The sequence below is a fragment of the Podarcis cretensis genome, assembly GCF_951804945.1.
Source record: "Podarcis cretensis genome assembly, chromosome: 4".
NCBI lineage: Eukaryota > Metazoa > Chordata > Lepidosauria > Squamata > Lacertidae > Podarcis > Podarcis cretensis.
Window position 1 is genome coordinate 8,611,918 of NC_137173.1, and position 22,707 is coordinate 8,634,624.

General features: G+C 43.4%; 1 protein-coding gene across 1 annotated transcript in view; it reads left to right on the top strand.

Annotated features, from left to right (window-relative positions):
* UVRAG (UV radiation resistance associated) overlaps nt 1-22,707 on the top strand; it is a 92,373-nt gene that overhangs the window by 17,944 nt on the left and 51,722 nt on the right. The window contains exons 5-6 of the mRNA XM_079973745.1: nt 712-786; nt 3,897-3,982. Of these exons, the coding sequence (XP_079829871.1) occupies nt 712-786; nt 3,897-3,982 (161 nt within the window). The remainder of the gene's footprint in view (nt 1-711; nt 787-3,896; nt 3,983-22,707) is intronic.

Here is a 22,707-nt window from a genome sequence, read left to right on the forward strand (position 1 = left end):
ATCTTCTTCTTTTTTTTAAAAAGAATAATACTTTATTTAGAATTCAACAACAACAAAGGAAAAAAACCACAGTAATTGATACATCAATTCATTACAATTAACCAATTTTAATAATATATAAATAGTAATAGAAAAATTAGACAACATCACTTTTAACTTACTGAAGTTTTCATATTACACTTTTATCTCTTTATCTCTTTCTTAACAAATCAAAATGAGAAAGACCAAGAAAGGAGGCACAAAAAAGAAAAAAAGAGGAAGAAGAAGGGGGGGAGGAAGGGGAGTAAAGGAAAAAGAAAACATAATAGAAATAACACAATGAGTCTAATCGGAAGTCAAATGTGCTTATTTTGTTTCATTTTATATCTTCTTTTGAGACTAACCTTTTTAGTTTTGTTTTTTGCATTTAACTTTTGTGAAGTAGGCTCGTACCCAGGAAAACTTAGGCTGCAATTTTTATTTCTTTTTAGTCTTTTCAGTTGCCACAATACTTGCTTCTATCTTTGCATTTTGTGACATTTGGTCCGGGAAGTGAATGCCTGGGACCATATTCCACATTCCTCTCCTCTGTTGGGCAGATGGTGACCTTGGATAATTGAAGGAAGTCTGTGAACTGATTATTCCTGTAATGAATGTTACCTTAACTGCTAGGAGAACTAATGAAATTCAAAATCAAGTTCACTGAATCTATGGCACTGTTTTAATTAACAGATACATGCTCGTAGCCCAAATGAAATTATTTTTGGGCTGAACGATGGCTATTATGGAGCCTCATATGAACAAAAGGTAAGGATACATATATTGTATATGTCATTAGTGTTGTATATAGGCTTCAATTTTTCACATGGGAGCTACAGGTAAGCCACAGATTGGGACCTACACAGTAATCCCTCTAGGGAAGACCACCTCAGTTATCATTAAGAAATAAGTCTGGTGGTTAGGCATGAATATAACAGCAGCCTCTCTGGGTGACAGCTAAGAGAGCTGAATACCGTATTTGCCTGAATATAAGCCTCACTTTTCCCCCAAAGTGCGGCTTAAATTCGTGACCTTACAAAAACGCTTTTACGATATTGCTGCTGAAACAGACATACGGTAAAACAGAACGGGTGTGAGTGCCTGCGGAATTTTAAGGGAGCGGCTTATATTCGGGTATTGTCTTTTTTTCTCCCCACCCCCCTTGACTTTTAAAGGTGTGGCTTATATTCGGGTGCGGCTTATATTTGGGCCAATACGGTATTTCTTACAATTATGTGTGACGGCTACTGGATAGAAGTTTGTGGCCTTTCTACCTGCGATGTGGATCTTGCCAAAGTCACCCGATCAGTTTACGAAGGCAGGGTTAGCATAATGTGCTGTATTCACAGCTCCCCGGGGAGATAATTTTGATATATTTAACCTTTTGGAAGATCATGGGTTTCAAACAGTTTTGTTGAGCTGCTTTTAATCAAAAGTGGAATTTGGAGACTTCCTACAGCTACTAATTAAATGAATGGGTGCGTATGGGTGTACTTGCTCATTACATTTGGAATCTGAAGGGGAACGCCAAAGGCCATGTTAAGATCTGTGGAGATTGTGCACATAGAAGCATTTCCAGTTTGTGGAGCACTCAACTTCCAGTTCAAAATGCAGCTACAATCCTTAGACAAGCTGTTCTTATTTTATAGCTTATGTAAAATAAGCTGTAGGAATAAAAAAAGAAGATGTAGGGCTGAGTGAGTTGGTATGAGCCTCATGCATACCGTATTTTTCGCTCTATAAGACACACTTTCCCCCTCCTAAAAAGTAAGGGGAAATGTGTGTGTGTGTCTTATAGAGCGAATGCAGGAGGGAGGGTCTGCTCAGCGCTCCCTTTAAAGAGCGCACAGAAAAGCCCCCAAGAGCTGCACACACACTCTGTGCGCCCTTTAAAGGGAGTGCGGCTCTTGGGGGAGCCTTAGCCGCGCACAGCGTCTTGCAGGCAGGGGATGAAGGCTCCCCTTGCCCGGGAGAGGCTGCGGGCAGTCAAGCAAGAAGCCAGGACAGCCAGTGGGATCGCAGAGATCCCGCTGGCTGTCCTGGCTTCTTGTTTAGCCGCCTGCAGCCTCCACAGCCGGGAGAGGCTATGCGCGGCTAAACAAGAAGCCAGGACAGCCAGCGGGAGCGCTGTGCAGCACTCCCTCTAGCTGTTCTAGCTTCGCCGTGCGAAGCCTCTGCAGGGCAGCAGGGAGCCTTCATCCCGCTGCCCTGCGGAGGCTTCGCATGGCTATCATGAGCCAACAGTGTGACACGGCAGCTAAAAAAGCCAATGCAATTCTGGGCTGCATCAATAGGAGTATAGCATCTAGATCAAGGGAAGTAATAGTGCCACTGTATTCTGCTCTGGTCAGACCTCACCTGGAGTACTGTGTCCAGTTCTGGGCACCACAGTTCAAGAAGGACACTGACAAACTGGAACGTGTCCAGAGGAGGGCAACCAAAATGGTCAAAGGCCTGGAAACGATGCCTTATGAAGAACGGCTAAGGGAGCTGGGCATGTTTAGCCTGGAGAAGAGGAGGTTAAGGGGTGATATGATAGCCATGTTCAAATATATAAAAGGATGTCACATAGAGGAGGGAGAAAGGTCGTTTCCTGCTGCTCCAGAGAAGCGGACACGGAGCAATGGTTCCAAACTACAAGAAAGAAGATTCCACCTAAACATTAGGAAGAACTTCCTGACAGTAAGAGCTGTTCGACAGTGGAATTTGCTGCCAAGGAGTGTGGTGGAGTCTCCTTCTTTGGAGGTCTTTTAAGCAGAGGCTTAACAACCATATGTCAGGAGTGCTCTGATGGTGTTTCCTGCTTGGCAGGGGGTTGGACTCGATGGCCCTTCTGATCTCTTCCAACTCTATGATTCTATGATTCTATGATTCTATCCCTGGCTTTTGCGGGAGATGGGGGAAGGGACAGAGCGCGCGGCTCTGTCCCTTCCCCCACCTCCCAGAAAAGGCCCCAAGAGCCGCGCTCCCTTTAAAGAGTGCATGGCTCTTGCGGGAGGTGGGGGGAAAGCCAGGAGGCTTGCCTTCACTGAAGCCGGGAGGGCAAGAGGAATCGGTGCGCACCAATCCCGCTTGCTCTCCTGGCTTCAGGGATAGCCCTGCAAGGCCTCCGGAGCGAAGATGAGGGAGCGCTCCCTCTTAGCTCAGGATGCTTTGTGTTGCTTTTTTATTTCTTGTTTTGCTCCCCTAAAAACTAGGCGCGTCTTATGGTCTGGTGCGTCTAATAGAGCAAAAAATACGGTAACTGAGAAAAAAAAGTTGTATGATAATGCTTGGAGCATTTTCAACACCCTTATTTTATTATCGGATGTGTGGTTCTGCCTCCAAGTGGTCCGTATTTTGTATTGAATATGCGTGTAGCCTCCTGGCTCAGCAGCATGTGGGGATTTTTTTCAGAAGCAGTGAGCAGTTGGGCTTTTGAGAGAGTCCTCTGCTATTGACTCCTTCATTTATGCCCTACCATTCCCAAGCGCTTTCTTCTCTGGTGGGAAAATACTTGCGGCGGGGGGAGGGAGGCAGTAATTACACCATTGCATATATTGATCAGCTAAGCAGATTAAAAAGGGAAATTCTTTCCGCGCTTTCCTTAGGCAGCATGGGAACTGCTGTTTATACTTAAGCTGCAGATAATTAAATTTTTCCCTTGAACTCCCTTTTTGGCCTGGTGGTGCCTTACAGGGCTCGTTTCAAAGAAGTGTTCTCATTTAGCAACTGAGATAAGCATAAGAGATGGGCAGTCTTAAGTAGATGACTTCAAGATACCTAGATACCCTGGTGGAAGGGGGGGGGAAACAATGTAAAAAGGCCTTTATAGGGAAATGGGACCTAATTTCAGTGTTATAAAAAGCAATTAATCAGCTACCCTGTTTGCCTTTAAGGGCCTCTCAGGAACCCAGAAGAATAACCTCCTCCAGGTGGATCAGAACTGTGTCCGCAACTCATACGACGTCTTCTCTTTGCTGAGGTAACTCTTTTTAAATCCTGAAATAGAATTGCTGGCACAGATAGTGATATAAAAAGCATCACTGTCAACAGGCTGAACGTGCATAGCTTTTCAAGAGGTTTCCCCATCATGTCCATTATTGTGCATATAGCATTGTTGTGATTCTCAACTCCTAGTACATGGTCTTGGAAGTCTAACCTTGATGCTCCTCAGGATTACTGCAGACCTGTTCCTTCTACAGTAAATCTTTTAGAGAGTTGTGCTTAGTGGTTGGAGTTAACTGGTGAAGATTTCCCCACCACCACCACTGGAAGAAGATGGAAGTGTCATATTAAAACGAACAGTGTGGTGGGGGGGGGGGTGGCCTGTGTTAGCACAAGACCAGCTGTGCTTCTCAGATGAATAGTAGCCTTGTCTCCAGTGTTTGCCTGATGTTGCAGTGATGCATATTAGTAGCATAATACTCAATTCTTTGCTGCTGTTTCTTTCTTTTGCTCCCCCTGTATCGAACGATAAGTTCTAGCAAATATAAGTCTTTTAGTTTGGCCATCTCTGCTACCAGTGGCTGCAAGTTCGACACTTCCGTTGCGTACTCTGGGGAGCAGAAATATGGGTTGGAATCTCAAGTGGTACTTAGGTGAGCCTTTGTACTTGAGAGCGCTCAGTGAATTTCTGCAAAAAATATATATTAAAGGGCCTCTTGTTGGATCACATTATTGGCCTACCTAGCAAAGTATTGTCTGCACAGTATTGTTTAGCCTTTGCCAGCCTAATGGGCTCCACATGTTTTGCACTACGGTTCCCATCAGCCCCAGCCAGCGTCTGATAGGAGCTGTAGACCAAAACCTCTGAAGGTTGGTGTAATGGTTGTAAGGGGTTACTTGTGCGTAAGTTGCCTTCAGTTTTGGTTAGATTGCCTGGCCAACCATGCTTTGGCTGACAGCTCACACTCCGTGGCCGGTCAGTCACTTGCAGAATCCGTCAGTGGGCGTTTCTTGAACCTCTTCTAGCATAAGAGCTGTTTGGCACCAAGTCTCCTCCTACTTCCCCTGCGCGGGACTCGTCTGCGCAAGTAAGGGGAGGGCAGAGGCGTGTCCGCGCTCTCCCCACTGGTCTCGGGTGAAGGGTCTTGGAGACCTCTCTCCGAATCCTCCATCTCCCTCCCTTCACTACCGGTGTTACGCTGAATTCCTTCCCCCCTGCTGGTCCCCTCTCCTGCATCGCTTTGGAGCCTTGCCTCCTCCTCTCGCTCCGATGTCAGTTCCCTGACAGTTGGCAAAGTCTTGACCCATAGTAATAGTTCTCCAAAGTCTTGAATCTTTCTCAGCCTTGTTTGCTACATTTTGATACAAACAGCGTAAGGTTCAGAGGGCAAATGAAAAGTCCTGCTTCTCAGCAACCGACCGCCAAATCCCTCCCAAATCAAACACACAAGTCGTAGGAAGAAGCATCCCTGTCATGGCACTACATGTGAAAATGATGGTGGCTGGTGTGATACTTAGTTGTTTTAACAGACTCGTAGTTTCCAAGACATGAGAAATAATCCCACTTGCTTCTGTACTAGTCTGGCCTCATCTGGAATGCTATGTCAGGTTCTATATGCCTCATTTTGAGAAATACTTGGATAAGTCCGAATGAGGTCAAAGGAGGGCAGTGAAGATGGTTCAGAGAACAAGTCCTATGAGGAAAGATTGAAGGAACTTGAGTACAGTGGCACCTTGGTTCTCATACGGCTTAGTTGATGAACAAATTGACTCCCAAATGCCACAAACCCGGAAGTAAGTGTTCCGGTTTGCGAATGTTTTTCAGAAGCCGCACGTCTGACGTGGCTTCTGCTTGAGTGCAGGAAGCTCTGCAGCCAATTCGGAAGCCGTGCCTTGGTTTTTGAACTGCTTTGGGAGTCAAACGGACTTCCGGAATGGATTAAGTTCAAGAGCCAAGGTAGCACTGTATGTTAAGCCAGGAAAAGAGAAGACACAGTGACGACAGTTAGCACTTCTCAAATACCAGATGGCAGAACTAGATCAGTAGGGTTAAGTCACGAGAGAATACATTTTGGTTGGACCTTAGGAGAAACTTACTGATTCTAGGAGCAATTTGAAAATGGGATCATGTAGTGGGCAGTGGGGTGTGGCTCTTCTTCATAAGATCCAAGGCTTACTCTGATTCATGCAAGACTGAACTTGGTGTTAGGTTTCAAAGTGCCCACTATTTCTACTGATGATCTGCCACAGTTAGGGTAACTAGAGCCCTCATTGATTGATTGATTGATAGACTGAGTGTACTTATATGCCGCTTTTCCACAATGAGCTGTGCTCAAAGTGGCATACAGCAAATGTTCAAAACATTCAAATACAAATACACGAAATGCAAAGCATGTCAGTATATTCAGAAGTTGCCCAACTGAGCATTGCAAGTTCTGTATGTGTGAATGGATAGACATAACTGAAGTTTGATGGCCTACTAATGAGCATAGTATGTGTTGAACTCTGCTATAGAATATGCTCTGGGCTATGCACACAGCCTTGCTGAACTGCTTGTCCAACTTGCTCAGGCCTTTCTCAACACCTCTCAAATAATGGGTAGCCAACATGGTGTTGTGCACTAAATCCCATCATCCCTGACCATTGGAATCACCACACTGGATTAACCCTGTCTTAAATACTCTTCAGAATTGCTTTGGAGTTCAAAAACTCAAAAGTTCTATATTGCAGCTCTACCAGAAGGTGTCACTCTTGCCTTGCAAGAATTGGGCATTTTTCTTTTAATGAATGGGTGGTAGGGCAGAGCTGAACGCTGGCTGTTTTACTCATAAAGTTGTCTTCTACAAGCAGTTTAATATTAGAGTTTTGATTCTACAGAAACATTGGCTGTCAAATTCTCAAACAACTGAGCTTATTTATATAAGTGTACTTAAAAGCAGATAGAATGCTTGCTGCCTAAGGCAAAATTGACTTGTCAGGTATATGATACAAGTATATCATGCATTCACTTACATGATTGCCAAGGGCCTATCTAGTCTAGCATCCTGTTTCCAACAGATAGATGTTTCTGTGAAGGGTGGTACTAACTCAAGATCCCTTCTCCCAGGTTTGTGCTGCTTATTCAGCATGGATTCTTCCAGTAAACAAATAAGTGCTACCACAACTAATAGCCCCTGGCAGAACTACAAGAGCCTGCTGGATTTTTTATTTTTGAATTTTATTGTTATTCGTGCTTTTTATACTGTATTTTATGCTGCTTTTATAATTAAGTGTTTTAAAGTGTTTTAAATTTGTTATTAGCTGCCCTGAGCCTGGTTTTTGAACTGGTGAGTGCAGGGTGTAAATAAATTTTTATTATTATTATTATTATTATTATTATTTAGAAGTTACTGAAGCTGGAGACCATCTCCACGTGTCATGGTAGTGACTTTGATAAGTTAACCATACATATATGTGAAGAAGCACCTTCTTCTGTCTTTCCATGCTTAAAACAAATCAGAATGCTGGGCTCAACAATGGCTTTTGGTAACTGAAGGGAGAGATCTTCAGGCTGCGCCTCCTTGACTCTGGAGATGTTGCTGTGCTTTGCACGTGCTTTTCGGCGCATCTTTACAGCTGTGAGGGTTAGAAATAATTGAGATAAAATGATTCCCTGGATGAGGAAGACTGTCAAATACCAAATGGTCCTTCTCTGTGGCCTTCTTTCACCCCCACCTTTAAATGAACATTATATCATGCTGCTGGAATAATTTCGCATGAAAAATAGGTGTGCCACATGTGAGTGTGCCGGGAGATCAAATAGGAGGGGGGCAGGGTTAGTTGGAGTGTCTCTCTGTTAGTTGCTTTGTAGAGGAATGCTGGTGGGTCTAATCACCTCCCACCTCCCCACAAATCAGTGTTGGCTGAGGTATACATATGCATTCTCCTCTCCTGCTGCGTTGAAAAATTAACAGCAGAGAGCAGCACATGGATTCAAGCTCTCGGCTAGCCAGTGCTAGAAGCTTTGTGCAGCAGCTGCATCGTAGCCAACGAGGTTAATCTGAGGCGCTGTTACTGCTAATTGAAAATTTGTTTTATATGATTTATGCTGTACTTGTGATATTCTATTACGTTCTTATTATTTATTGTTTGGGATTCATTTGAATGAAAAGCAGCGTAGTAATACAATCTATCCATCAAGGGAAGCAATAACTTAAAGGTGTTTTTTTGGGGGGAGGGGAAAAGCTGAGCACCAGCAATGCATCTGAGAGCATTGGGTTCCCTGAAATTAATTTCTCATCTCTTCCTCCCCACCCCACAACTTTAAGCTGTGAATAGGAATGCCTTACCCAACTTGAGGCCTATCTCAGGGGCCCAAAACAATTCATACGTTTTTCAGAAATTGTGAGCAAATTTTGGCCTTTTAAAAATGACCCCTAAACTTACTGGGAATACTAAATTCTACATGCTTCATCTCGGGAGAAATCACCTTGCCTATATTGCAGTGACCGGTTTCGAATGTGCCAAAGAGAGGAGACTCCAAGCTGTTTCCTCCATTTCTCTTCTTTCTCGCTAATAACTCTTGACAGTTCAGTGTTCTACTGAGTTTGTGAAGGGTGACCACCTCCTGGACTTCTTGCATGGAGTTAGAGCAGGAATTTTTAACAGCTGGCAAGTGAGTGCTGAATTCTAGCCTGCGGCTGCAGACAAACCTATATGAACCATGTGCATATGTGAGGGGATTGAGAGCTGCAGGGAGATGGCTTAGTTTTCCATGGGGCTTTAATGAGAACAATATTTGCAGGTAATACTCGACACACTGAGCTCCGATACCTTAAAATAAGCCTTCAGGGGGGAAAAGAGTTTCAATTTTAGGATCTTTTAAAATGCCTTATCCTGTATATACCACATTGAACACTGAAATCTGTCATTCTGGGTTGAATAACTGAACTTTCATCTAACTGAGAAATACTCTGCCTTATGACAAAGTATAGTATCTCCACAATAGTTGCAGACTGGACACGGTGGATAACTAGTCTCCTGCAAGTTGCCAACATCTTGAAATGCATAACTACACATGGAATGAAATGGGGTTTCTGCCAATAATGATCTCCCCTCCAAACTAACATGCAGCACAACTTGAATAATGTCTTGGTGCTAATAGGTTCCCCTTCCCAGTATCCCTGCCAAGAAAACTCCATGGACAAAGATAACAGGTATATAAAAGTTATGAAGCTGGAAGATGAACCCCTCAGGTCAGAAGGCGTCCAACATGCTACTGAGGAAGAGCGGAGGACAAGTACAAGTAGATTCAGACCTGATGAAGCGGCTGGGCCAAAGCCGAAAGGTCGCTCAGTTGCGGATATGCCTGGAAACGAAAGGAAAGTCCAATGCTGTAAAGAAAAATATTGCATAGGAACCTGGAATGTAAGAACCATGAACCTTCGTAAGTTGGATGTGGTCAAAAATGAGATGGCAAGAATAAGGAAATCAGCCCAGAGTGCTCACTGGAAGGACAGATCCTGAAGCTGAGGCTCCAATACTTTGGCCACCTCATGAGAAGAGAAGACTCCCTGGAAAAGACCCTGATGCTGGGAAAGATGGAGGGCACAAGGAGAAGAGGACAACAGAGGACGAGATGGTTGGACAGTGTTCTCGAAGCGACCAACATGAATTTGACCAAACTGTGGGAGGCAGTGGAAGACAGGAGTGCCTGGCGTGCTCTGGTCCATGGGGTCACGAAGAGTCGAATACGACTAAACGACTAAACAACAACAACCACCAATAGGTTGTGTTCCCCTCCATCTGCTCCCCTCCATCTCCACCAGCCACATGTTGCTATCATTCTGACTTGGGACACCAGATTTCAATTGGCATCAGAGATGGTTGTGCCTATGGCACTCTAGTCATGCGGTGATGAATATTTTCCAGCTTGTTTGCCCCTGGGGACATGGGTGGGCAAGCTGCTTGAAGAGGCGAGACCAGTTGCTTTCATGCTTGACCTTCGCCCCAATCAACATAGAAAGACCGGCAATCTGACTAGATCAGGTTTCTCAAACTTGGGTCTCCTGCTGGTCTTGAACTACAGTTCCCATCATCCCTGATCACTGGTCCTGCTAGCTAGGAATGATGGGAGTTGTAGTCCAAAAACAGCCAGAGACTCAAGTTTGGGAAATCCTGTCTTAGAGAGGTGATCAGTGCCCCAGTCTGAGAAGGCATGGTTCCTGCATGTTCGCGAGAGGCTGTAGTGAGACCCCTTGTGAAAAAAAATAAAATGTAGAGCCAAGTAATGTGAGTAGCCATTGGTCCATCTCACATTAGCCTTAATTTGAGCAAGGGTTTGAGCATGTGACGGTATCTCAGCTCCAGGTAGTCCTAGGGAAACCTGATTACTTAAATTTGTTACAGTCTGGTTTGGGGGCATGGAAGCTGCCTTGCTTGCCCTGGTGGATGAGCCTGTGCTGAAAGATGCATAGGAGTTTGTGATTTTGTTGATTCTCTTAAATTTCTCGATGGCTTTTTGTTTTTTTTGTAGCATTGGCCATGGTATCCTCCTGTTCTTCAATGGTTCCAGACATTCCAGTCTCACAAGGTAGTTCTGGGGGATGTTGTTCAGCCCCATGACCTTTGGCTTAACAGGGTGCCAAAGTATCTGTCTTGTCTCTTACTCTGTTTCACGTCTGCATGAAACAACTTGGCGAGATCATCCAGGGGTTTAGGCCGAGGTGTCACCAGTATATTGATGGTGTGCGACTCTACACCCTTTCCCCCATAGTCTAATCCCAGGAAGTCTGTGGAGCTGCTAAACCAGCGTCTGTCAGTTGAGTGGGCCGAGGGAGGTGAATAAGCTGAAATAATGCAGATAACCTGGAAGAATGGTTGGTCAGGGGCTCTGGCAATCTGGGGAAGGTTGTGCAACTTGCTCCAGATGTGATTGTGCTGCCTTTGAAGACGCAGGTCTGCCATCTGGGATGCCTCTGGCATCCATTCTTGAATGTGTAGGTGGTGATGGTAGCTAGCAGTGTTTTTTTTTTTTTTACCAGTTTCAGCTAGTTCACCGGCTGTGGTCTCTCCCAAACAAGATGGCCCTGATACGAATTCTTCATGCCTTCGTTGCTTCTTGGCTGATCTACTGCGATGCTTGGTAAAAGTTATTTTCTTTTAAAGTATTGAGTGATCTTTAGGTCACTTGTGCCCAAAGCAACTTACAAGTATTGACAAAGTTACTACTAAAACCAAGAACAAAAGATCGACACAAATAAAACAGACTTGGAACTTGAGCAGCATAACCGTTCTCCACCCTCCATCCAGTGAGCGAGACACAACATTACCCAGGAAAAGCCAACTGAAGCAAACGACTCTTTCAGGCCTTCCAAAAAGCCTAATGTTTAGCTGGTGTAGCTCCAAAATAATTTGGAAACTTAAATTCTCAGCTCCGGTTATGGTGCCAAACTATTGTCTGGTATCCATCGATGCTATTTTATCGCTGTGGTCCTATTCCAGCTCTGCTGGTTTCCTGTTTGTTTCCAGGCTCAATTTAAAGTGCTGGTGTTAGGTTTAAAGCCCTAAAAATGGCCTTGGAAGCAGGTTGTTCTCAGAACCATCTATTCCTATATGAACCTTCCTGACCAGTTAAGATCAGGCTTGGAGGTTCTGCTCTTGGTCCCATTGATATGTGGTGTCAGGTGGATGAATATAAAAGATGGGGCCTTCTTGATTGGCGGTGACAATGTTTTGAAATGTCCTCCTTTTGGGAGCCTCTCAAGGTTCCTCACTCTTGGCTTTCAGGCGTCCTTTAAATGCCCCCTCCATGTTTCAGGAAATTTAGACCTTTTAGAGATCTTTTATCTGTTGCCATGAGCTTATTAAGATTTTATGCTGCAGTCCGTCTGTGACTTTGTTTTAAATTGCAATTTTATGGAGTTCTTTTTGGTGTGTTTTAATTTTGTAAAAAGCTTTGACTCCTTAGAAAAGATACATAAAGAATGACATCAGATTATTAAATAAGCTCTACTGCATGCTATGGAGGAGAGCGGGGGAATCTGTCCTCTTTTTGGCAGCAGATTTTGTAAGTTCTTTTTTTAAATAATATTTATTCCAGTTTTAAAGGTTACAAAAAAAGAAAAAAAACCCACTAAATTAAGCAAGAAAAAACAAAGCAATACATCACAATAGATACAAACAGACAAAAAGAAAAAAAAGAAAAAAAAGCATAGAAAAATACGAACAAAAAAAACAAATCAAACCTTCCCATAACTTATTTTTCATCTGCTTGTTTCCTTGACCTCCTCACACCTCCCTTTTTTGTATTCTAGTTCAATTAGATATTTTAGCAAATTCTTTCCATCTTTGTTTTTATCCTAATAATTTATCTTACCATACTGTAATTTTACATTCTCTTCATTCACCAATTAACAATCCATTTTTACTTAATCCTTTATAACATTTCTGCTAAAGCCACATAACTTCATTCCAACATCCTTCTAACATTCCTTAATTTTACAGTGTATCTGTAAATAAACTTTAAATTTCTTCCAATCTTCTTCCACCGACTCTTCTCCTTGGTCTCGGATTCTGCCAGTCATTTCCGCCAGCTCCATATAGTCCATCACCTTCATCTGCCATTCTTCCCGAGTGGGTAAATCTTGTGTCTTCCCAGATTTTGTAGGTTCTGACATCTAGTGCTGCTGTCACATTTGCTGAGAAGCTTTTATTTTGTAAGACAAGTCCTGAAGATGGCAATTTGCTGGGTAGGAGTTAGAATCTGCCAATATTTTAGTTGATGTGCTTGTGAAAGCAATTATCTAGGTATCTGCTGGCCATCCTAACGAAGAGAAAAACAGTGATGAATTTTGAGGGGTGCATCATTAGTACTCCAGTCGGACCTCAGAAGTTGAACGGAATCTGTTCCGGAAGTCCATTCGACTTCCAAAATGTTTGGAAACCAGGGCGCGACTTCTGATTGGCTGCAGGAAGCTCCTGCAGCCAATCGGAACCTACGAAACCTGCGCTGGATGTTTGGGTTCCAAAGAACGTTTGCAAACCGGAACACTCACTTCTGGTTTTGCGGCGTTCAGGAGCCAAAACGTTCTGACTCGCAAGGTGTTCAACTTCCGAGGTACGGCTGTATATCGGAAGAATCCTTTCTGTATGATTAGGCGCACCAGAATGTAGCAGTTGCTCTTGAGTGGTATTGAATTGCATTTTAGTTGCGCTAAGCAAGAGATGTTGTTTATTGGTCCCTAAAGGAAAAGAGATGGTGACTCTGCAACACCCAAGTGGGTTTAAGACACGTTTCTGCTTGTTGGCTTCTGAGAATGGTTATTGGTCCCCTCTGGGGTTGCATCTTACTGTTTGGAAAGAGGACTGGGAAAGCTTGATCCTTAAATATTTTTCTGCTTTGGGAGCAGAGTTCATCCAAGGGTCCCGAAAGCCCTTGGAGCATTTTGTCTTCTTGCACTGTCCCTTTTGCATCCTGTGCTGTTACGAACACTTGCTTTATGTTGCACAGGAAGCTGATGGCTGGTCAGGATAGACTCGTGGAGCCCTTCTCCATTTCTATCCTCGTTCCTCTTCTTGGCTCCTCTCTTATTCTGGCGTTGACTATTTGTCACATAGTTTCAGGAACTGGGTGAGGATGGTGTCAGGGAACTGCCATCGGAGCCAGAGGCGGAGGGAAGGCTCCAGAGCGATGCCGGAGAGGGTCCCAGCAGGGAGAGAGGCAGCCCATCTGCTGGGGAAGGAAATCAGCGTAACACCAGGGGTGAAGGGGGGCAGATGGGGGAATCGGAGATAAGGCTCCAGGACTCTTCACCGGAGACCAGTGGGGAGGGCACGGGTACTCTGCCCACACCCTCCCTGCGCAGAAGACTTCCGTGCAGGGAGAGCAGGAGGAGACTTGGCGTCAAAGAACTTCTTTGCTGGAAGAAGTTTAAGAAACGCCCACTGACGGATTCTGCCAGCGACTGAGACAGCCACGAGTGCAAGGCTGTCCAGAGAGAAAGGGTTCAACCAGGCAACCTAGCCAGGAGTGGCGGCAACTTACGCACGAGCAACCCCCTTAGAACCATTACAGATGGGGTTGCATATAAACCTGAAAAGTTCATCGGATGTGTTGGTGGGGAAGGAAATTCCAAAAACGAAATGTCAGATTATTTGTACATGTGTAGATTTGGGGGTCTGGATTGGAGGCTGCTGCTTCTTCATGGCTAATGTAGCCGGACCTCTTTAGAATCTAGTCTCAAGATAAGCATAAAGACTTGTTTGTTCAGGTTTCATATTTTTTGTTTTAAAATCTGTTTAATAGAAGCTCTTTTAATAATAGTACTGGGTGTTTGCAATTTGGGTATCCCATATCTCTCACTTTGCCAAAAAGCTCTCGCTCTGTTTTCTAAATCCCCAGCGGTCATTACTTTGTTTAAATAAACCCAGTGTAAACTAAGGTTGTTTTGGCAAATCTGACCTTCCCTGTATTTATTTCTCTTGTGAGAAATAGCTATAGGATGTGTGACTGTAGTATTTAGTCTGTGCATTCATGGCTTGTGACCAAGAATGAAATAAATGCTGTACATTGGGGGGGGGGGAGGAAGGAGAGGACAAAAGTGGAAGAAAGTGAACAGCATCCAGGCGTTCAAGAAGATGGATGGAATACGCTTCAGGCGATTGACCGCAATGCATGTCAAAAAGCCATAGATCTGGATTCTTTTATAAGCACCATCTGAGAACAGCGATGATTCTCTAACTGACCAGTGTTTGCTTTGTTGGTTTGTGACTAACGTACCTAAAATGGCCTAAATATGCCAAACAAAGGGGCTGTGGGGCTGGAATAGATCATTTATTGCTGCCTCCTCACATTGTTGCTTCTTAATAGTGGAAATGTGATTCGACGTGCATCTTCTGCATTGTTAAATTATCAGAACGCTCTGATGAATCTAGCAGAGAAATTGGACTCCTGGGAATTGGTTTCAGTTTTAAAAGGTTCCTGGCCCTTGTGATTTTTGAGACTTTCCTGAAAATGTATAGGTAATGTCTATAAAAGACTCTTAATGCCCAAGAGATGGCACTTCTGTAGCCTGCATGGCTATTGCTGCTCAGTGATTTCTGGTCATGTTTCGCCTCTATCCGAAAAGGAAAAAAAGAAAAGAAAGGGGGAAGAGACACACAATTAGCTCCAGATTCTTTGAAAATCAATCATTTAAGAATTTGTGCTTGCAGTTTAGGCTAAAGGTAGGGGAATAACACTTGGAATGTTTCCTGTTGTGGGCTCCCTGCAAGTAATAATAATGATAAATTTAGCACAACCTTCTGTTTTAGTCTTCTGCATGTTAGGGTTGTTTACAAAACACTAGGAACTTTCAAAAATGCGATCCCCCTACCTGTAGAGTGAAGTGGTATTTTATCACCTCATTTAGACCTGCTGTGGGGTTTTAGAATAAAATGGGACATTTCCACTTGAGGGGCTAGTTTGCAGCCAAAAAGTACCAAGAGAGCAACAGTGTTTGGGCACAAGCACTCCAATTAATATGCAGCAGTTCCAAAGCCTTTGTGATAGACAACTCCCCATTTACTTGCGACCGTGCAGAAGCACAGTGCCAGGTACCCGGAAATGAGGAGCATCTTGGAGACCCTCCCCAGAGCCCGAAAAGGACCTCTGTGTAAGCCAGAATGTAAGCAGGGCTTCTTCAGCTGATTCGCAGGGAAGTGGCTTCTTCGGCTGCTGTGCTACCCCTTAGTTGGGGAGGCTGAGCAGCTCAGCAAAGCCCCGCTGCCCCTCCGGCTTGTGTGGAGATCTTCTCCGAAGCCCCAAGAGATTATTCTCTTTGGGCTCTGGGGTGAGTCTCTTCCCAAGCCGGGAGGACTCTCCAGGGTGCTCCCCATTTTTTGTGATTTTGCACTTGTGTGCTGGGGCCCGAAATGTAACCCCCGTGTGAATGGGAAGCCACCTGCATCTAAACAAAAGTTGCCCTTTTTGCTTGGTATACGTCAGAATCCAAGAACAAAATCAGTCATAATTAACATAATTAACATTTGCATGTCTGAGTGGGTGCCCGTCTCTGGTTATGAATGTAAACTGTTCATTGAAAGACCTGAACTGATGTGTGCTGTATTAAATTCTCATCCAGTTAGTATCAAACGTTCTTTTTTGATAGCTTCATTTTGGAGATATTTTCGCACTTTGTCAATAGATGTGAACTTAGTGAACTGTTTTACATGAAAATAAAGACAGCTCGGAACAACCTTTTGTATTCTAATCCATGCAATTAGTTTTAAATCCTGCATGGTGATAACTTTCAACTGAATTGGGTCAGAGCTGGGCTACTTTCCAAGCCATCACAGTTTATCAGGGAAATCATTTATTGTCGAGAAATAGCTGGTGGAATCTGACTGTGATTGCTTGATGTTTGGTTAATAGCAGAACCTATTCCTTTAACATAAGCAGAATTGATTGAGGAACAAAATCGGATGAAATTATTCAAGAGAATATCTGGAATGGATTTGAAAGCAGGCAATCATCTATGGCTGTGAGGAGCAGGGAGGAATCTTCTGCAAAATCTGCTGTGTATATTCGGCATTCATCATCAATCTGTTTTTCGAATTACGTTTAAAGAAAGCATTTCACTCCTCTAAGTTAAGCTCATGCCCGAAGACAGTTGAAACAAGTAACGCAAGAATTTCACGTGCACCGATGTGAGTGCATGTCCCTTTGGGGGTGTTGCAACAGCACACATTGTACAGTGGTACCTCAGGTTACATACGCTTCAGGTTACGTATGCTTCAGGTTACAGACCCTGCTAACCCAGAAATAGTGCTTCAGGTTAAGAACTTTGCTTCAGGATGAGAACAGAAATCGTGCTCCGGCGGCGTGGCAGCAGCAGGAGGCCCCATTAGCTAAAGTGGTGCTTCAGGTTAAGAACAGTTTCAGCTTAAGTACATACCTCTGGAACGAATTAAGTACTTAACCTGAGATACCACTGTAATTGTGAGATGTGTTCCTGGAGGAGAGCAGCTACCTCTGTTCTCCTGGACTGGGCTGCAAGCAAGTTTGTACAAAATGTTTCCTCATATTCCACCTGTTGTGGTCTTCAGCCACCAGGTAACAACCCCATATGTGACAGCTGCATATTCCTGCATTGCATGGTCCCTTCCAACTTTACAGCTCTATGTAAAGAACTGATGTCTGATCCTCAAGCTAGGCAACATAGAAACCAGACCCGAGTGAAAATCTAGTCTCTTTTATATGTTGTAAATCTGTTAATGATCTGCACAAATATTGTGACAGTGTCATGTAAGAAGTGCTCTTCCAGACACAGGTGAGGCTCAGTGTATTTCTATATTTAAGAAATGACAATTTTTTAAAAAGTGGATCCAGAGAGAGCCAGGAAATATGAGTTAGTCAGCTTTATGCTTCTTCCGGATAAACTGGTAAAAAGCAGTATTAAAGAGAATTAGTAAGGCTATTGAGGAAGAATGCTTCCTTGCTGAGAAAGAATGTGGGTGTTTTAAAAATAAAGCATAATGGGAAGAAAGTGAAGGCTTTATTCCTCTCCTCCTTATACTAGAATTGAATTAGGGGCTGGGAGTGGTTGTCCAATCAAGTTGGCCTGTCTTGAATTTCCATTTAGGGCTTTAAAAGTAATAATACCTGGAAAGAGATTCAGTAAATCAGCAAAGGAACAACATGATTCCAAAATTCTCCTCTATCTGACGTCTCTAAAAGGTCTCCAAAGGCAGCCCCATGTACATCATGTTTCAGTAATCCAGCCTAGATGTAACGAATGTAGGCTTGACTGTGTCCAAGTCTGCTCAAGGAATGAACGCAGTTGACAAACTAGCACTGGTCTCGAGCCTTCAGGAGCAATGCCAGAACCAGAGTGCTTCCAAACTACATGACTTCCACGTTCAGATTGTGGGTTTATGCCAGTTTCTCTCAGACGTTGGCGGTTGCTGCTATTGCATTTGTGTCCTGCTTGTGGTCTTCCTGAAGGATTTGGTTCAGTTGCTATGCCAGGCTGAATGGGTTTCTTTTTTCCTTCTATCTATCTGACCAAACGGAACTGCTGTTAAAGTGCATCAGCTAAAGCATGGGCAGGCAAACTAAGGCCCGGGGGCCGGATCCGGCCCAATCGCCTTCTAAATCCGGCCTGCAAACGGTCTAGGAATCAGTGTGTTTTTACATGAGTAGAATGTGTCCTTTTATTTAAAATGCATCTCTGGGTCATTTGTGGGGCCTGCCTGGTCTGTAATGGTTCTAGGGGTTGCTCGTGCGTAAGTCGTCGCCACACCTGGCTGAGTCACCTGGGTGAACCCTTTCTGTCTGGACAGCCACTCACCCGTGGCTGTCTCAGTCGCTGGCAGAATCCGTCAGTGGGCGTTTCTTGAACTTCTTCCAGCAAAGAAGTTCTTTGATGCCAAGTCTCCGCCTACTCTCCCTGCGCGAAAGTCTTCTGCGCAGGGAGGGTGTGGGCAGTGGAGGACCCGTGCTCTCCCCGCTGGTCTCCGGCGAGGAGTCATGGAGCCTCCTCACCGATTCTTCCATCTGCCTCCCTTCTCCACTGGTGCTACGCTGATTTCCTTCCCCCGCAGATGGGCTGCCTCTCTCCCTCCTGGGACGCTCTCCGGCATCCCTCTGGAGCCCTCCCTCCTCCTCTGGCTCTGATAGCAGTTCCCTGACAGTGTCCTTTTATTTAAAATGCATCTCTGGGTTACTTGTGGGGCCTAGGAATTTGTTCTTCCCCCACAAAAAAATATAGTTCGGCCCCACCCACCACAAGGTCTGAGGGACAGTGAACCGCCCCCCTGCTGAAAAAGTTTGCTGACCCCTGTAAAGGGATAAACGTTTGAAAACTCTGGACACAGAGAAGTGCTGCCAGCTGGACGCAGTGCGCCATTACTTTTAGCTGGCCGGACTTCATCGTGTCCAAAGCGGCTCCAAGATGAGGCAGAGGTCTTGTAAGCCACAAGGTTCACTGGTGGTCTTGGACGAGTCAGAGTCCATCAGGATGATTTGCTTTGCAAGGTTGTCATGCAGATGGAATGGGATGACCCTGGCCACATTCAGCTTATTTGGGAGAAAGGCGGCGCACACATGGGGCGAGGGCTTTAAGGTTCGGCTTTGACTTCATTTAATCAGCCAGATGAAATGTGCATGCGTATGAATCTCTAGTGTTAGTGATTGTTTCAATGACTGTAGTGCGCGATCCTTAATCTAATTTTGCTTGGGATAATGTGCAATGGTGGAAGCAATGAGAACCCAAAGACTTGAAACATGTCCTATAGAAGTTGATTGCCTTGTGGATACTGAAAAATCTTGATCAAAATCTTTCAGATAAACAAAAGTGATTTGGGCAACAAGAGAGCCTGATATTTCTGGGCATCATGTTTAACATTCTTTTATATATTATGGGTCTCTGCTGGCAAAGCTTCCTTTGCTCTGCTTTAGCTGCATCTGGAATGAGGCCTTTTATTTTTAGTCTTCCTGCGGGAAACATATTGGCAAATCCTATGAAAATTTTGCCAAACATGACAGGATGTGAGTGTTTTTACAAAAATTTGGGTAAATGTACACAAGTCTGATATGGCCAGATGACCACTGACTGGCCTCTTCAGTTGCACCTACCACAGAAAACCCAGATGTTTTGATTCAAACTGCACCTGTTTTCTGCATCTTTACAAGTATCTGTGCATTTGGCATTTGAGATGTGTAGTAGTTTCTGGTAAAGCACTCTACAAACTAAAACTAAGGTTTCGGGAGTATCCTAATTTTTTTGAACACTTTAGTCTTACAAATTGTTTGAATGAAATGCAAGGAAAGGACTAACAATGCCTGCTCGGGGGGTGGGGGCCATTATATAACCAGCTGTACTTCCTGTGGGAGTTCATCACTAATGGGGCCACCACCGAGAAGGTCTGTTTCTGCTGCTCACCAGCCTGGTGAGCCCAGAAGAAGGGCCCAATTTTACATATGCAGGCAGCATGTTTGATTTTCAGACGTATCAGCAGTAGGCGGATAACTATTTCACTCCAACATCTTGCCCTTATGCAGGATATAGTCATATGGGAGTTGTCCTGAAAGAGTAGTCCTTATTTTACATGAAGAGGGAATTCCAAATTGTTCAGCCCCCCCCCCCCAATCTTCTCGCTTTCCTTTGTTGCTCTTGGGTACCTGAGTGCTTCCAAAGACTTTTAAATTCAGAACAAAAGGCTAAATTGATAGTAAACAATGTGGTCACTGAAGAGTTTAAAATTGAAAAAGGAACACGACAAGGCTGCCCGATTTCCCCTTTGTTATTTATATCAGTTCTGGAGGTGCTCTTGAATATGATTAGAGGGGACCGGTTGGTGGAAGGGATTCAGGTCGGAGTGAAACAATATAAACTTAAAGCTTTTGCAGATGACCTAGTTTTGACCCTGCAGGAGCCAGAATCTAGTACAAAAAGAGTATTACAACTGATTCAAGATTTTGGTCGGGTGGCAGGATTTAAACTAAATAAACAGAAAACTAAGGTGTTGGGGAAAAATCTGACAGATGTAGAGTCGGAACAGTTTCAGAGAGAAACGGAACTAACTGTGGTTAAAAAAGTAAAGTACCTAGGGGTAAACATAACAGCAAAAAATCTGAGTCTATTTAAGGATAATTATGAAAAATGTTGGTCTGAAATTAAGAGAGATTTGGATAGCTGGACAAAATTGAAGCTTTCTCTGTTAGGCCGAATCGCTGCTGTTAAGATGAATGTATTGCCAAAGATGTTGTTTTTGTTTCAAACATTGCAGATTGTGGACAAGACAGAGTGTTTCCGGAAGTGGCAGAGAGATATATCTAGATTTGTCTGGCAGGGCAAAAAGCCCAGAATTAAGTTCAAGATACTAACTGATGCGAAAGAAAGAGGGGGCTTTGCCCTGCCAGACCTAAAGTTGTATTATGAAGCCGCAGCCTTTTGCTGGCTAAAAGACTGGCTACTTCTTGAGGACACTGACGTATTGGACTTGGAAGGGTTTAATAATGCCTTTGGTTGGCATGCATATCTATGGTACGATAAGGTTAAGATTAATAAGGTCTTTAAGAACCATATTGTCATGGGACTTAACTTATGACCAGCAAATAACAAGGATGATTTGAGATGAAAATGGGTAGAATATTATAAAATGCAGCTGACTAAGGTTTAATTAGAATGCCATGAAGTCCTAGGGTAAATGATTGTTACAGTATGAAGTGTATTACAAGTTGTAAAAATGCATAAATAAAACTTTAAAAAGAAAAGAAAAAGAACCATATTGTCAGGAAAGCAGTTTTTAAAGTCTGGACAAAATACAAAGACTTATTGGAAAATAAAACTCCGAGTTGGCTTTCACCTCTGGAAGCTAAGGCCCGAAAAAGACTCAATATGGAGGCCAACTGGCCAAAATATTGGGAAATATTAGAAAAAGATGGAGACAATTGGAAATTGCAGAGTTTGGAGAAAATGAAGGATAAAGTGCGAGACTGGTTACATTACGCTCAGATTAAAGAAGTTTTTAAAAATGACAAAAAGCTAGGGTTCCAGGTGGAGAAATCGAAGTTGGAAACAGAATTGTTAGAGCCAAAAACTAAGGTTTTATCAAGAATGTATAACTTGCTGCTGAAATGGAATACACAAGACGAAATGGTTAAATCGGTTATGATAAAGTGGGCTCAGGATATTGGGCATAATATTATGTTTGAGGACTGGGAAAGGTTGTGGACCACTGGGCTGAACTTCACTGCATGCAATGCTTTGAAGGAAAATGTAATGAAAATGATATATAGATGGTACATGACCCCAGTTAAACTTGCCAAAATATACCATTTGTCTGATAATAAATGTTGGAAATGTAAAGAACATGAAGGAACATTCTTTCACCTCTGGTGGACTTGCCCTAGAGTGAAGGCCTTCTGGGAAATGATTTATAATGAGTTGAAAAAGGTATTTAAGTATACCTTTACTAAGAAACCAGAGGCCTTCCTTCTGGGCATTGTCGGCCAGAAGGTGTTAAAGAAGGACCGAACATTTTTTATGTATGCAACAACGGCAGCAAGGATACTCATTGCCAAGAGCTGGAAAACTCAAGATCTACCCACACTGGAAGAATGGCAGATGCAGCTGATGGACTATATGCAACTGGCCGAGATGACTGGCAGAATCCGAGACCTGGGAGAAGAGAGGGTTGAAGAAGACTGGAAGAAATTCAAGATTTATCTACAAAAGTATTGTAATTTGGTTGAATGCTAAGAAGGATGCTAGATCATAAATAATTGCCTACCATTGAATTAGATTGAACTTGACGATAAGTGAGATTGAGGGAAACATAAATTTGTGGAGAATAGATTAAATTAACTGAATAAAATTTAAGAATATAAACAAGATGATAAATTGCTGGAAAAAATTTACAACGATGTAAGTGGGAGTGGGAGACGCGAGGGAGTCCAAAGAAGTTTTGAAAAATGTGTTATGATCCATGTTATATTGTTTATTATTTTTGCATTTTGTATTTTAAAAAATCTCAATAAATATTTATAAAAAAAAAATAAATAAAGTGCTGGACTTTGAAAAAAAAAAAAAAAAGACTTTTAAATTCTGTTTCCGTAACACCCTTGAGATATAATGACCTTGTTGACTTCTCCAGAAGAAAAGAAGAGCAGAGGCACTTGATTATCTGTTGCTTGTTTTCACCTCGGCTCAACTTGGCTTCTTTGTCAATGTCTGACTGTATAATAGAGTCCTTTTCTGCAGTTCTGTGCAGAGCAAAGGCATTGGGTGGTGGGCCTAG